The sequence below is a fragment of the Natator depressus genome, chromosome 23 (genome assembly GCF_965152275.1).
Source record: "Natator depressus isolate rNatDep1 chromosome 23, rNatDep2.hap1, whole genome shotgun sequence".
NCBI classification, from domain to species: Eukaryota; Metazoa; Chordata; order Testudines; family Cheloniidae; genus Natator; species Natator depressus.
This window is the reverse complement of record NC_134256.1, coordinates 20,432,146-20,445,109: the sequence shown is the minus strand read 5'-3', so window position 1 is coordinate 20,445,109 and position 12,964 is coordinate 20,432,146. Positions and strand designations below refer to the sequence as shown.

Here is a 12,964-nt window from a genome sequence, read left to right as displayed (position 1 = left end):
TATGAACTCTTTAAAACCAAGGCGAGAGTCAGAATGGGGCTAACACCCGAGCATTCCCTTCGGCGATTCAGAGCCCTAAGGTGGAAACCAGACGTGTCATTTACCCGACATGCCTAACACATTGGAAAACATTGGGATGCCTGGATAACAGGAGCAAGTTTGAATCTCCAGTAAATTTGCCCTTCCTAATGCAAATGGAGCAGTTCTTAGAGGGTGTTCCTGAGGAAATAGAAAGATACATCCTAGATGGGAAGCCCAAAATTGTAATTGAGGCGGGGGAGGTTGGAGCCAAATGGGTGGAGGTGGCAGAAAAGAAAAAAAAACTGGTCGCAGTTAGAGAGGATACCAGAAGGGACAACCCCAGACCACACCCTATTACCGGTGGCCACCCAAGGCCCCACCTACCCCCCAAGGAACCCTCCAGACACCTTATCATCCTGCCACACCATTCTTCAGCAACCTACCTCACCCCAGTGACCCGTCAGCTGGACGATGTTTTAAATGTAACAAGCCGGGGCATGTAAAGGCCAACTGCCCCAAGAACCCCAACAGATTACAGTTCATTGCACCGGAATCACCCCAGAGGTCCTCAGGCCCAGATACCTCCCAGATACCCTTGGAGCGGAGGGAAACTGTGAATGTGGGTGGGAAGAAGGTCACCGTGTGGAGGGACACCAGAGCACACGTGTCACCTATCCATGCTTCCTTAGTGGACCCCAATTGAATCAACCCAGAGATCCAAGTGACGATTCAACCCTTCAAGTCCAACTCTTTCAATTTGCCAACAACCAAGTTGTCTGTCCAGTACCAGGGCTGGTCAGAAACTTGGACTTTTGCAGTCTATGATGATTATCCCATCCCCATGCTGTTGGGGGAAGACTTGGCCAATCATGTGAAGTCAGCCAAGAGGGTGGGAATGGTCACCCACAGCCAGACTAAACCAGCTGTCACGCCTAGAGTTGTTCCAGAAACTTCTACCAGGACCCGGTCAGAGGTGATGGACCCGGACCCCAGGCCAACGTCTGCAACAGCAGTAGTGGGTCCAGTCCCAGAGACCCAGACGGAACCAGTCCCAGAACCGGAACCAGCCGAACAACCAACACCAGACCCATTGCCAGTACTGAATCCAGTACTTGCAACCTCAACACCAGAGGGCCCCCCTGAACTTGAACCGGCAGCAGCCGATAACCCTACACAAGAGGCTCAGCCGGAGCCTGAATCCCAACCTAGTGCCCCAGCGGAGAGTGGTTCACAGTCAACGGAAACAGCCCCATCCCCTACATCGCTTCCAGAGGGACCAAGCCTAGGTCCACAATCCAATGAGGAACTGATGTCTCCAGCATCAAGGGAACAGTTCCAGACCGAACAGGAAGCTGATGAAAGCCTCCAGAGAGCTTGGACAGCGGCACGGAGCAACCCACTACCTCTCAGCTCTTCTAATCGATCCAGGTTTGTTGTAGAAAGAGGACTTTTATACAAGGAAACTCTTTCTGGTGGACACCAGGAAGACTGGCATCCTCAGAGACAGTCGGTAGTTCCAACTAAATACCGGGCCAAGCTCTTGAGCTTAGCCCACGATCACGCTAGTGGCCACGCTGGGGTGAACAGGACCAAAGACCGTTTGCGGGGGATCATTCCACTGGGAGGGAATGGGCAAGGATGTTTCTACCTATGTCCGGTCTTGTGAGGTGTGCCAAAGAGTGGGAAAGCCCCAAGACCAGGTCAAAGCCCCTCTCCAGCCACTCCCCATCATTGAAGTTCCATTTCAGCGAGTAGCTGTGGATATTCTGGGTCCTTTTCCAAAAAAGACACCCAGAGGAAAGCAGTACGTACTGACCTTCATGGATTTTGCCACCCGATGGCTGGAAGCAGTAGCTCTAAGCAACACCAGGGCTAAAAGTGTGTGCCAGGCACTAGCAGACATTTTTGCCAGGGTAGGTTGGCCCTTGACATCCTCACAGATGCAGGGACTAATTTCCTGGCAGGAACTATGGAAAACCTTTGGGAAGCTCATGGGGTAAATCACTTGGTTGCCACTCCTTACCACCATCAAACAAATGGCCTGGTGGAGAAGTTTAATGGAACTTTGGGGGCCATGATACGTAAATTCGTAAATGAGCACGCCAATGATTGGGACCTAGTGTTGCAGCAGTTGCTCTTTGCCTACAGAGCTGTACCACACCCCAGTTTAGGGTTTTCCCCATTTGAACTTGTATATGGCCGCGAGGTTAAGGGGCCATTGCAGTTGGTGAAGCAACAATGGGAGGGGTTTACACCTTCACCAGGAACTAACATTCTGGACTTTGTAACCAACCTACAAAACACGCTCCGAACCTCTTTAGCCCTTGCTAAAGAAAACTTACAGGATGCTCAAAAGAGCAAAAAGCCTGGTATGATAAACATGCCAGAGAGCGTTCCTTCAAAGTAGGGGACCGGGTCATGGTCTTAAAGGCACTCCAGGCCCATAAAATGGAAGCATCGTGGGAAGGGCCATTCACGGTCCAGGAGCACCTGGGAGCTGTTAATTATCTCATAGCATTCCCCACCTCCAGCCGAAAGCCTAAGGTGTACCATATTAATTCTCTAAAGCCCTTTTATTCCAGAGAATTAAAGGTTTGTCAGTTTACAGCTCAGGGAGGAGAGGACGCTGAGTGGCCTGAAGGTGTCTACTATGAAGGGAAAAGTGCTGGTGGTGTGGAAGAGGTGAACCTCTCCATGACCCTTGGGCGTATGCAGCGACAGCAGATCCAGGAGCTGTGCACTAGCTACGTGCCGACGTTCTCAGCCACCCCAGGACTGACTGAACGGGCATATCACTCCATTGACACAGGTAATGCTCGCTCAATTAAAGTCCAACCTTACCAGGTGTCTCCTCAAGCTAGAACTGCTATAGAACGGGAGATCCGGGATATGTTACAGATGGGTGTAATCCGCCCCTCTGGCAGTGCATGGGCATCTCCAGTGGTTCTAGTTCCCAAACCAGATGGGGAAATACGTTTTTGCGTGGACTACCGTAAGCTAAATGCTGTAACTCGCCCAGACAACTATCCAATGCCACGCACAGATGAACTATTAGAGAAACTGGGATGGGCCCAGTTCATCTCTACCTTGGACTTAACCAAGGGATACTGGCAGGTACCGCTAGATGAATCTGCCAAGGAAAGGTCAGCCTTCACCACACATGTTGGGCTGTATGAATTTAATGTACTCCCTTTCGGGTTGCGAAATGCACCCGCCACCTTCCAAAGACTTGTAGATGGTCTCCTAGCTGGACTGGGAGAATATGCAGCCGCCTACCTTGATGATGTGGCCATATTTTCGGATTCCTGGGCAGAACACCTGGAACATCTACAAAAAGTCTTCGCGCGCATAAGGGAGGCAGGACTAACTGTTAAGGCTAAGAAGTGTCAAATAGGCCTAAACAGAGTGACTTACTTTGGACACCAGGTGGGTCAAGGAACTATCAACCCCCTACAGGCCAAAGTGGATGCTATCCAAAAGTGGACTGTCCCAAAGTCAAAGAAACAGGTTCAATCCTTCTTAGGCTTGGCCGGTTATTACAGACGATCTGTACCGCAATACAGCCAAATTGCCGCCCCACTGACCTAACCAAAAAGAAACAGCCAAATGCCGTTCAGTGGACTGAAGAGTGTCAGAAGGCCTTTAACCAGCTTAAAGTGACACCCATGTCTGACCCTGTGCTAAGGGCCCCAGACTTTGACAAACCATTCCTAGTAACCACCGATGGATCTCCCCATCCATCCATCCCCCATCTACCCTTCTTGCCAGCCATCCAACCATCCCCCCCATCTACCCTTCTCACCATCCATCCATCCACTCATCCCCCATCCACCCTTCTCCCCAGGTGTCCATTCATCTGCCCATCTACCCTTCTCCCCACATATCCATCCATCAATCCATCCATCCACCCATCCCCAGACACACCTCTTTATCTATAGGTCTACCCACCCACCTGATCCCTCTGTGACATTCCCCTCTGGTGTTGTCTGGACGAGTGATCTGCTAGGTGACTCCAATCCTTGACTCTGGGAGCCAGCCCTACCCTGCTCTGCTGTGAGACCCCCACTCCCGGGCTGTTCACGCCCAGGCTCTGGCATGTAAGCTGCTCCCAGCTTCTTGCAAGTGAATGACACTAGCCAATATCTCTGGTCCCAAACACAGCCCTGGGAACCTCCATCTTGCAGGGTCCAGTTACACCCGCTGGACGCTGCAAAATTATATGAGTTCGTCAATTTAACAAAGAAGTTGCTATGTACCAGGCTTGTTCTCCCAAGGGGAGCCTCTGTCACGGTTCAAACCAAACTTCAGGTAGAATAAACAAACAAATTTATTAACTATAAATATAGATTTTAAGTGATTATAAGTCAAAGCACAACCAGTCAGATTTGGTCAAATGAAATAAAAGCAAAACGCATCCTACGCTGATCTGAACACTTTCAGGGCCCTTACAAACTTAGCTGTTTCTCACCACAGGCTGGCTGCTCTCCCCTTTGATCAGCGCTTCAATCGCTCGGTGGTGGTGTCTGCAGATGGAAGTGGAAGAGACAGAGCAAGGCAAAATGTCTCTCCCTTTTATCATGTCCTTTCTTGCCTCTTGGCTTTGCCCCCCCCGCCCCTTCAGAGTCAGGTGAGCGTTACCTCATCGCACCCCAAAATGCCCAAAGGAAGGGGGGTGATTCCCTCGAGGGTCTAACAGATTCTTTTGTTGCTGTCTCGGCCAGTGTCCTTCATTCCTGTGAGGCTGGGCTTGGTTTGTCCCACACATGCCCTGATGAGGTGTGAACTGCCCCTCTGCTCTTGGAGAGTTTTTGCCTGGGCTTATTTTAAGCCAGGAGGACACATTTTCAGCCTCATAACTATATACATGAAATTATAACCTGTAACATCCCTATAACAATGATTATAACATCACTATAACAACCATGCTCAGGGCATCATGAGCCTTCCGAAGATACCCAACATGACAAACTTTGCACTGGATCTCACACAATGGGGTGCTGTAGGTGTTCCCCCGAGGTACAGAATGCCACACACCCCATCTATCTTTCTCCCCAGCTGTCCATCCATCCATCCCCTGTCTTCCCTTCTCTCCAGCAGTCCATCAACCCATCCCTTATCTAGCTGTCTCTCCATCCATCCACCTATCCCCCTATCAGCCATTCTCCCCATCTGTCCATCCCGTTATCTACCCTTCTCCCCATCCATCCATCCGCCCATCCCCCTATATACCCTTCTTCCCAGTCATCCATCCACCCATCCTCCACCTACCCTTCTCCCCAGCTGTCCATCCATCCGTCAATCTATCTACTCTTCTCCCCATCCATTGATCTTCCCATCCCCCATCTACCTTTCTTCCCAGCTGTCCATCCATCCATCCCCCTATTAACCCTTCTCACCATCCTTCCATCCCCCATCTACCCTTCTCACCATCTGTCCATCCATCCATCCCCCATATATTCTTCTCCTTCTCTGTCTAGCCATCCATCCTCCCATCCCCCCTCTCCCCATCCATCCATCCGTCACCCTATATACCCTTCCCCTCATCCATCCATCCACCCATCCCCCTATCTACCCTTCTCCCCAACTGTCCATCCTTCCATCCCCCACCTACCCTTCTCCCCATCCCTCTGTCCATCCACCCCCATCTACCTTCTGCCCATCTGTACAGCCATCCATCCCCCCCTCTTTCTCCCCATCCATCCATCCCCACCTACCCATCCCCCAGCCGTCCATCCATCCATCCCACCATCTACCCTTCTACTCATCCGTCCATCCATACATCCACCATCTACCCTTCTCCCCATCCATCCATCCATCCATCCATCACCCTATATACCCTTCTCCACATCCGTCCATCCATACATCCACCATCTACCCTTCTCCCAATCCATCCATCCACACATCCCCCATCTATCCTTCTCCCCATCCATCCCCCATCTACCCTTCTCCCCTTCACTCTACCCTTCCGCAAGCCGATTGCCTTGAACCAAAGTCTAAATACTTTCCAAGCATGACTGCAGAGGATTATCCCGGGCAGAGACAGCTGTAGTGGTCTGATTGTCCATGCCCATCCCATTGCTGTCATTTTGGGCATCAATGGGTGGCCCCACAGGTTGAGCAGCTGGGCACAGGAGATGGAAAAGGGGGATGAATGTCGGGGGGAGGCATCTGAGCTGGGCTTTCCCCTGGGAACATCTGCACTGGAGAGCTCTGGTTTCCTTCCCCTGGTGGAGGAGCAGCCACGGGCAGAGCAGTGGGAGTGTGAAGCTGGCTCCACTGCTCGACCCCACAAGTACCTCACTGGCAAGGCAGAGGCCCAGATGTACCCCTGATGGTTCTGCTCCGCAAGTGCCTGGGGGCACCCTGAGATGATGGGCCCCGGGTGGTCGGCCCCTTGTTTGGCTGCAGGATCGTGGAACATGCTATATTTTCTGGACACCGATGTCTTCATCACGGCTCGCGGGGCTGAGCTGGTTCCTGCACAGCCGTCTTGTATGGGATTTACCGTTGGCCTCCAGGCCTGATCTAACACCCCAGCCATACCCCTCAAGGCCACCCGGCTGCATCACCCTCTTCTCACCCATCCATCCAGCCACCCCCCCAACCTGCCCACCTACCCCCTGACTTCCCCTCCACCCAAACCATCTTCTCCTTCATCCAGCCACCCTGTCAGCTTTCCCATCCATTGACCACTCACCCTCCCTGCCTTCCCATCCACCCAGCCTTCTCCTCATGTTCCCAATCACCCACTTATCTAGCATGCTTTCCCATTGCTCCCACCATCCTCCGATGCCCTTATCCTGGCAGTAGCTGGTCACTACACTTGTGGTGTAGATAAGAATTAGACCCATCGCAGAGGGTCTGAAATTCTTGCTCTGTCTCCCCCCAGGCCTGGATCGTGCCCCGCCCTGCTTCTCAGAGCCATGAAATCCCTGATCTCTTGGATCTCTGTCCAGCAAGTCCTCTTGATCTTCCTGTACCTGCTGGGTGTCCTGGGCATAGTCTCCTTCCTACAGCTACAGAGCCAGTTCCCCCCACAGGAGCAGAAGATTGCCTCTCCCAGTGACCCACGGCAGCCCCGACCCACGGAGCAGGGCGTGTGGACCGTGAACTCCCTCGGGCGCCTGGGGAACCAGATGGGGGAATACGCCACCCTCTACGCCCTGGCCAAGATGAACAGGCGCCTGGCCTACATCCTCCCGGCCATGCACCAACAGCTGGCACCGCTCTTCCACATCAGCCTGCCTGTGATCTCCAGATTCAGGGCTTGGAGGATTCCATGGAAGGACTATGAGCTCCATGACTGGATGTCGGAGGAGTACAGGCACATCGAGGGGAAATACGTCCGGCTGACGGGCTACCCCTGCTCCTGGACCTTCTACCACCACCTCCGGCAGGAGATCCTCCAGGAATTCTCCTTCCACGACCACATCAAGGAGGAGGCCAACCGGTACCTGGCCGGGCTGCGCGGGCAGCGCCGCAACGTGACCTACGTGGGTGTCCACGTCCGGAGGGGGGACTACGTCCAGGTGATGGACGAGCGCTGGAAGGGGGTGGTGGCGGACAAGGCCTACCTGGAGAAGGCCATGGGCTACTTCCGGGACAAGTACCAGGAGCCGGTCTTTGTGGTGACCAGCAATGGGATGGAGTGGTGCCGAGAGAACATCGACGCCTCACGGGGAGACGTGTATTTCTCGGGGGACGGGAAGGAGTCCTCGCCAGGGAGGGACTTTGCTCTCTTGGCTCATTGCAACCACACGATCATGACCATCGGGACCTTCGGCATCTGGGCCGGCTACCTGGCTGGGGGGGAGACCGTCTACTTGGCCAACTACACCCTCCCCGACTCCCCCTTCCTCGAGGTCTTCAAGCCTGCAGCCGCCTTCCTGCCCGAGTGGATTGGGATCAACGCCGATCTCTCTCCGCTGCGGAGTGGGACACTTGGCTAAAGGAGCTCATCCGGTGGCCACGGGCTGCAAACAGGATCTACCCTGTCACGGACACACCCACCGGGCGGGCTGTGCTGGAGACATGGGAGGAAATTGGAGCTGGGCTGGTGGGGTTCAGAGCCCATACGGAGGAGCCAATGACCTACATCGGACAACTTCTCACAGGAGTGTCCAGAGTGACGGGGCCGTCTCCATCTGCATGGTTGAATGGTTAGAGTGGGGAGACTAGGAGCCAGGACTCCTGGGTTCTCCGCCTGGCTCTGGGAGCAGTGGGTGAGAGCAGAAGGGGCTGGGAGCCAGGATGCCTGGGTTCTGTCCCCAGCAGAGAGGCAAGGCCAACCTCATTAACTAGGAGAGAGAACTCTTGAGAAGTGTGAGCCGTTGTTCATGTTTTAGGACTTTCGTTTTCTATCGTCACCCTTTCCTGCCATTGTTGCTGCTTGCGGACCCTCCCTCCTGCCTGAAACACACCTCTGCGTGTGCGACGGCAAGCGCGGTGTGGGTCACCGCCGCGGTGGGAACCCGGGGCACACGGCTCCTTTCTGGGGCAGAGGAGCTGGGATTTCTGGGAGTAGCCAGTGGCAGGGGCTGGCGAGCAGGCAGGGACGTGGCAAAGGAATTCGGGTACCGGGGTGCAGCTATTGGTGACCTGCAAGGCAAAAGTAGCATTCCTGGGTTCTCTCCCCAGCTCTGGGAGGGGAGGGGGGTCTAGTGGTTAGAGCGGGGGGTGGGGGGGCTGGGAGCCAGGACTCCTGGGTTCTCTCCCTGGCTCTGGGAGGGGAGTGGGGTCTAGTGGTGAGAGCAGGGGGGCCGCAAGCCAGCACTCCTGGGTTTTATCCAGTGCTGGGTTGCAGGGGCCTCTCCCCTGGCAGTCAGGGCTGGCCCCAGGGCGGCGCTAAGGTTGGGGGCAGGAACCTGCAGCTGGTGGGGTGGGGCACTGACACCTGGAGATTATTTCTCTGCAATGACTCCAGGGCCCTTTGGACTCTGGTAAATCCACCCCACCCCAGCCTGTGAATGAGCCACTTCCTGACATGGGCAAGGTGGGAAGGGGAGGGGGGCAGCACCAAGCTCTTCCTGCTGCCATGGGGGGGAAGGGTTGGAGAGGAGGCAGCTGGGTCCCATGCTGCTCGGCCGGTGCCCCTCACTCCCGACCTGCAGCCCCCTGCTAGCCCAGCCCTGCCGGTGCCCCTCACTCCCTGCTGCCTGGGGTGGCTGGATAAATGCCCTACATCCATTCACCTGATCCCCTAAGAACGACCGTCCAGAGTGATGGGTGTGACAAAGTGGGACTGTTCTTAATGTTTCCTCTGAATAGTGTGGGGGTGCCTCAGTTTCCCCTAGGCAGTTCTTAAGTCTCTAGGGGGTGCAGTAAGGGTGTATGATCCTTGCAGAGCCCTAGAGGGCAGGTGTGTGCAGGGGTCTGGACACAGAGAATGGCCGACACCCTGTTTCCTGGCACCTGATGGCCTGGGCCCTTCCCCCCTGCAAGGTGAGAGCTAAAGGGTTGGAGAACAAAGGAATCAGGTGACCTCCTGGCTCGGGAAAGGGACAAAGCCCAGAGGAGGGTTTGGGGGGCTGGAGGGAGTTTCAGTTTGGGGCTGGCTGGAGACATGGAGTGAAGGGCAGACGTGGTTGTCTGGCTCACTGCCCCCCAAAATGGACCTGAGGGGTCCTGTTCTCTGCACCTACAAGCTCTGTGTTAGACCATGTTCCTGTCGTCTAATAAACCTCTGTTTTACTGGCTGGCTGAGAGTCCCGTCTGACTGCGGAGTTGGGGGGCAAGACCCTCTGGTCCCCCCAGGACCCCGCCTGGGCGGACTTGCTGGGGGAAGCGCATGGAGGGGCAGAGGAGGCTGAATGGTCCGAGGTCAGACCCAGGAAGGTGGAAGCTGTGTGAGCTGTGTGTCCTGCAGACAGGTGCTCCCAGAAAGGAGACTTCCCCAGAGTCCTGCCTGGCTTCATGGGGAGCAGTTCCAGAGCATCGCCCAGGGACTCCGTGACAATGGGACCCTCTGGGACTTGTTATCGCTCCCCCCTTCCCCAAAGTTGAGTGGTTAGAGGGTGTGGCACTGGGAGCCAGGACGCCTGGGTTCTCTCCCTGGCTCTGGGAGGGGAGTGGGGTCTATGGGTTAGAGCAGGGAGCAGGGAAAGACGCCCCCTAGTGGGGAAAGGCCCTGGCTCCCAGCCCCCGAACTGCAGGGCCCCTGGGGAGCTCCCCCACTCCGGACAGGGGCCAGCAGACAGACGGACAGACAGCCCCCGACACTCAGAGATGCTTTATTGGTGGGGGCAGCTTTCAAAGCCGAGGGGTGACACTGTGGGGTGCCATGGCCTGGGAAGGTAGGGAGGGGAATGGGGAGGCGGGGAGGGGTAGAATCGAGAGTGGGGCTTGGGGGGGGCAGTTTTGGGGTCCATCATCTTGTTTCCCTCCCCCCGCAACGGCAATTCTCTGCTCCTGCCGGAGAGAAACAGAAAGACAAAGAGGAAAGTGAAACCACCGAAGAAACAATGTCCCAGCCCCAGCCCCATCCTCCATCTGAGCTCGGGGATCCCAGCCCCACCTCTCCCAGCAGGGGCGCTGTGGGGCGCGGAGCAGAAGCGCCGGCTGTGAGGGAGAGGGGGTCGCGGCAATCCCAGCCCCATCCCTCCCAGCGGGGGCGCTGTGGGGCGCGGGAGCGCCGGCTCTGGGGGCGGGGTCCTGGCGACCCCAGCCCCGCTCCCAGCAGGGGGCGCCGTGGGGCGCGGGGCGGGAGCGCCGGCTCTGGGGGCGGGGTCCTGGCGACCCCAGCCCCTCTCCCAGCAGGGGGCGCCGTGGGGCGCGGGGCGGGAGCGCCGGCTCTGGGGGCGGGGTCCTGGCAACCCCAGCCCCTCTCCCAGCAGGGGGCGCCGTGGGGCGCGGGGTCACCTGCTCAGCCCTGCCCAGGCCCCGAGGTCTCGAATTTCTTCTTCCTCCCCTCCATGCCGCTCAGGGCGTCGATGTTCTTGCGCCAGTCGCCCACTTCCCGGTTCTCCTGCGGGGGGCGGGGGGGAAGAGGGTCAGTCCTGATACCCCGGAGTGGGGGGGGAGGCTTCCCCTGCTCCCCCCACCCCCCAGCCCCCCCCGCTCACCTTCTCCGCGTCGTCCTTCTTGACCTGCTTGAGGTTGGCCCGCAGGTCCATGGACACCTTGTGCTTGGAGCCCAGCAGCGCCTGCATCATGGCGTCGGCCGAGAGCCGGACCCGCCGCAGTGCCGGGCGCTTGAATTTCCCCCGCAGGTCGAAGATCTTCTGGTTCAGATCCTCGATCTGGGGGTCAGGGCGGCGGGGGAGGGGGTCAGGTAACAACGGGGCGGGGGGGGCGCGAGGTGCAGGGAGTGGGCCGGGGGGGGGGGCTCAGCAGGGACTGCTCAAACCTGGCCGGCAGATGCTGCCAGGGGGCACTAGGGGGCGCCGTGCTGTGGGGAGTGTGAGGTGGGGGGCGGCGGCGTTTAAGGGGGCGGGGCTAAACCCCAGCCCCGCGGCGCCATCTAGTGACCGGTTTTGTTATTGCAGCCGGAGGTTCGTTCCGTCTCTGCAGCCCTTTCGTGGGGTGGGCTGGGGCGGGGGGGGGGCTCTGGCTGGTTTTTGGAGTCTCTGGGCTGGCATGGGGGTGCAAGGGGAGCCAGGGGGCCCCCCCCGTCTTGGCCGTACCTCGTTGATGCTCTTGCTGACCCGAACCTGCATGTCATAACGCTCCTCGTCCACACGGTCCACGCGGGCATGCAGCTCCCGGCACAGATCCTGGGGGGGAAAGGGGAGGCGGGGGGAGAGAAAGGAGGAGAAAAGGGGTCCCCTCTCAGCCCCCTCTGGACCCATCCCCCCACCTCTCCCCGGGCTCACCCAGGCCCCCATGAAACCCAGCCCTCCTCCCCCTGCCTGGGGGTCCGGGGTAGGGGGGTGGTTTACCTGCAGCTCGGCCAGGGGCAGGCTGGCCAGGGCGAGCGGGGTGCAGTGCTCGGCCAGGTACCGCTGCTTCTCCCGGCCCCGCTCCTCCTCCTCCTGCTCCAGCTCCTGCTTCGCGATCTGCAGCATCAGCATCTGGGGGGCACGAAGGGAGCTGGGTGACACCCCTCAGTGGGACCCACAGCTTCCCGCCCCGGACCAGACCCACAGGCCCACCTACCCCGGCCTCCCGCCCCCTCCCCAGACCCGACCCATGGGTCCATCGACCCCGACCTCCTGCCCCTCCCCAGACCAGACCCACGGGCCCATCTACCTGGTGTCCTGCCCCCTCCCCAGACTCGACCCACGGGCCCATCGACCCCGGCCTCCTGCCCCTCCCCAGACCAGACCCACGGGCCCATCTACCTGGTGTCCTGCCCCCTCCCCAGACTAGACCCACAGACCCATCTACCCCGACCTCCCACCCTCTCCCTGGACCCTACCTACAGGCCCATCTACCCCGGCCTCCCACACCCTCCCCAGACCCAACCCATGGGCCCATCAACCCCGGCCTCCCGCCCCTCCCCAGACCAGACTCACAGACCCATCTACCCATCTTGGCCTCCCGCCCCCTCTCTAGACCAGATCCACAAGCCCAGATGGGAAGCCTGAGATGTTACCTTGAGCTGTAATTTCCGAGATGCCGTTATCTTGGATTTTCTCTGCATTAGAACAAGCAGGAGAGTTTTCATTAGGTGTATTATGAGACCAGCTCAGGACTCGTCCCCCCGACCGAGATCAGGGCCCCGTCGCGCCAGGTGCTGCACAGACCCTCCTCCCGCCGACCAAGATCAGGGCCCCGTCGCGCCAGGTGCTGCACAGACCCTCCCACGACTGAGAGGGCATCTGGGGCAGAGCCAGGAAGCAGCCCCAGCTCTTCGGGGTCCCAGCCCAGAGCCTGTCGCGGGGAGCACGTTGCCCCGGGCCCAGCGCCCACCTTGACGTGTGGCTCGGTTGCATAGGCCCGGTAGTTGGCGGAAGATTTGCGCCGGAGGAGTGGGACGGAGGACGGCGGTGGGGGCGGGGGAGCC

General features: G+C 58.0%; 2 protein-coding genes across 2 annotated transcripts; one reads left to right on the top strand and one right to left on the bottom strand.

Annotated features, from left to right (window-relative positions):
• Positions 1 to 6,155: 6,155 nt before the first annotated feature.
• On the top strand, positions 6,156 to 7,970 carry LOC141976433 (galactoside alpha-(1,2)-fucosyltransferase 2-like). The gene is made up of 2 exons (XM_074937425.1): positions 6,156 to 6,343; positions 6,911 to 7,970. The coding sequence occupies exons 1-2, from the start codon at positions 6,156 to 6,158 to the stop codon at positions 7,968 to 7,970; spliced, it is 1,248 nt and encodes a 415-aa protein (XP_074793526.1).
• A 2,403-nt stretch (positions 7,971 to 10,373) lies between these two features.
• On the bottom strand, positions 10,374 to 12,964 carry TNNI3 (troponin I3, cardiac type). The gene is made up of 7 exons (XM_074937840.1): positions 12,871 to 12,964; positions 12,554 to 12,595; positions 11,898 to 12,029; positions 11,643 to 11,732; positions 11,082 to 11,258; positions 10,879 to 10,984; positions 10,374 to 10,428 (listed from the first exon to the last, which is right to left on the bottom strand). Exons 3-6 carry the CDS (start codon positions 12,027 to 12,029, stop codon positions 10,883 to 10,885), a joined length of 501 nt encoding a protein of 166 aa, XP_074793941.1. The 5' UTR covers positions 12,554 to 12,595; positions 12,871 to 12,964; the 3' UTR covers positions 10,374 to 10,428; positions 10,879 to 10,882.

Excerpts from the sequence above, each read along its gene's own strand:
- LOC141976433 (XM_074937425.1), top strand. The coding sequence starts at position 6,156 with ATGGAAAAGGGGGATGAATGTCGGGGGGAGGCATCTGAGCTGGGCTTT. Across the intron at positions 6,344-6,910 it reads GGCAAGGCAGAGGCCCAGAT|GCCTGGATCGTGCCCCGCCC; the intron begins GTACCCCTGATG and ends GTCTCCCCCCAG.
- TNNI3 (XM_074937840.1), bottom strand. The coding sequence starts at position 12,029 with ATGCTGATGCTGCAGATCGCGAAGCAGGAGCTGGAGCAGGAGGAGGAG. Across the intron at positions 11,733-11,897 it reads TGCCCCTGGCCGAGCTGCAG|GATCTGTGCCGGGAGCTGCA; the intron begins GTAAACCACCCC and ends TTTCCCCCCCAG. Across the intron at positions 11,259-11,642 it reads TCAGCAAGAGCATCAACGAG|ATCGAGGATCTGAACCAGAA; the intron begins GTACGGCCAAGA and ends CCTGACCCCCAG.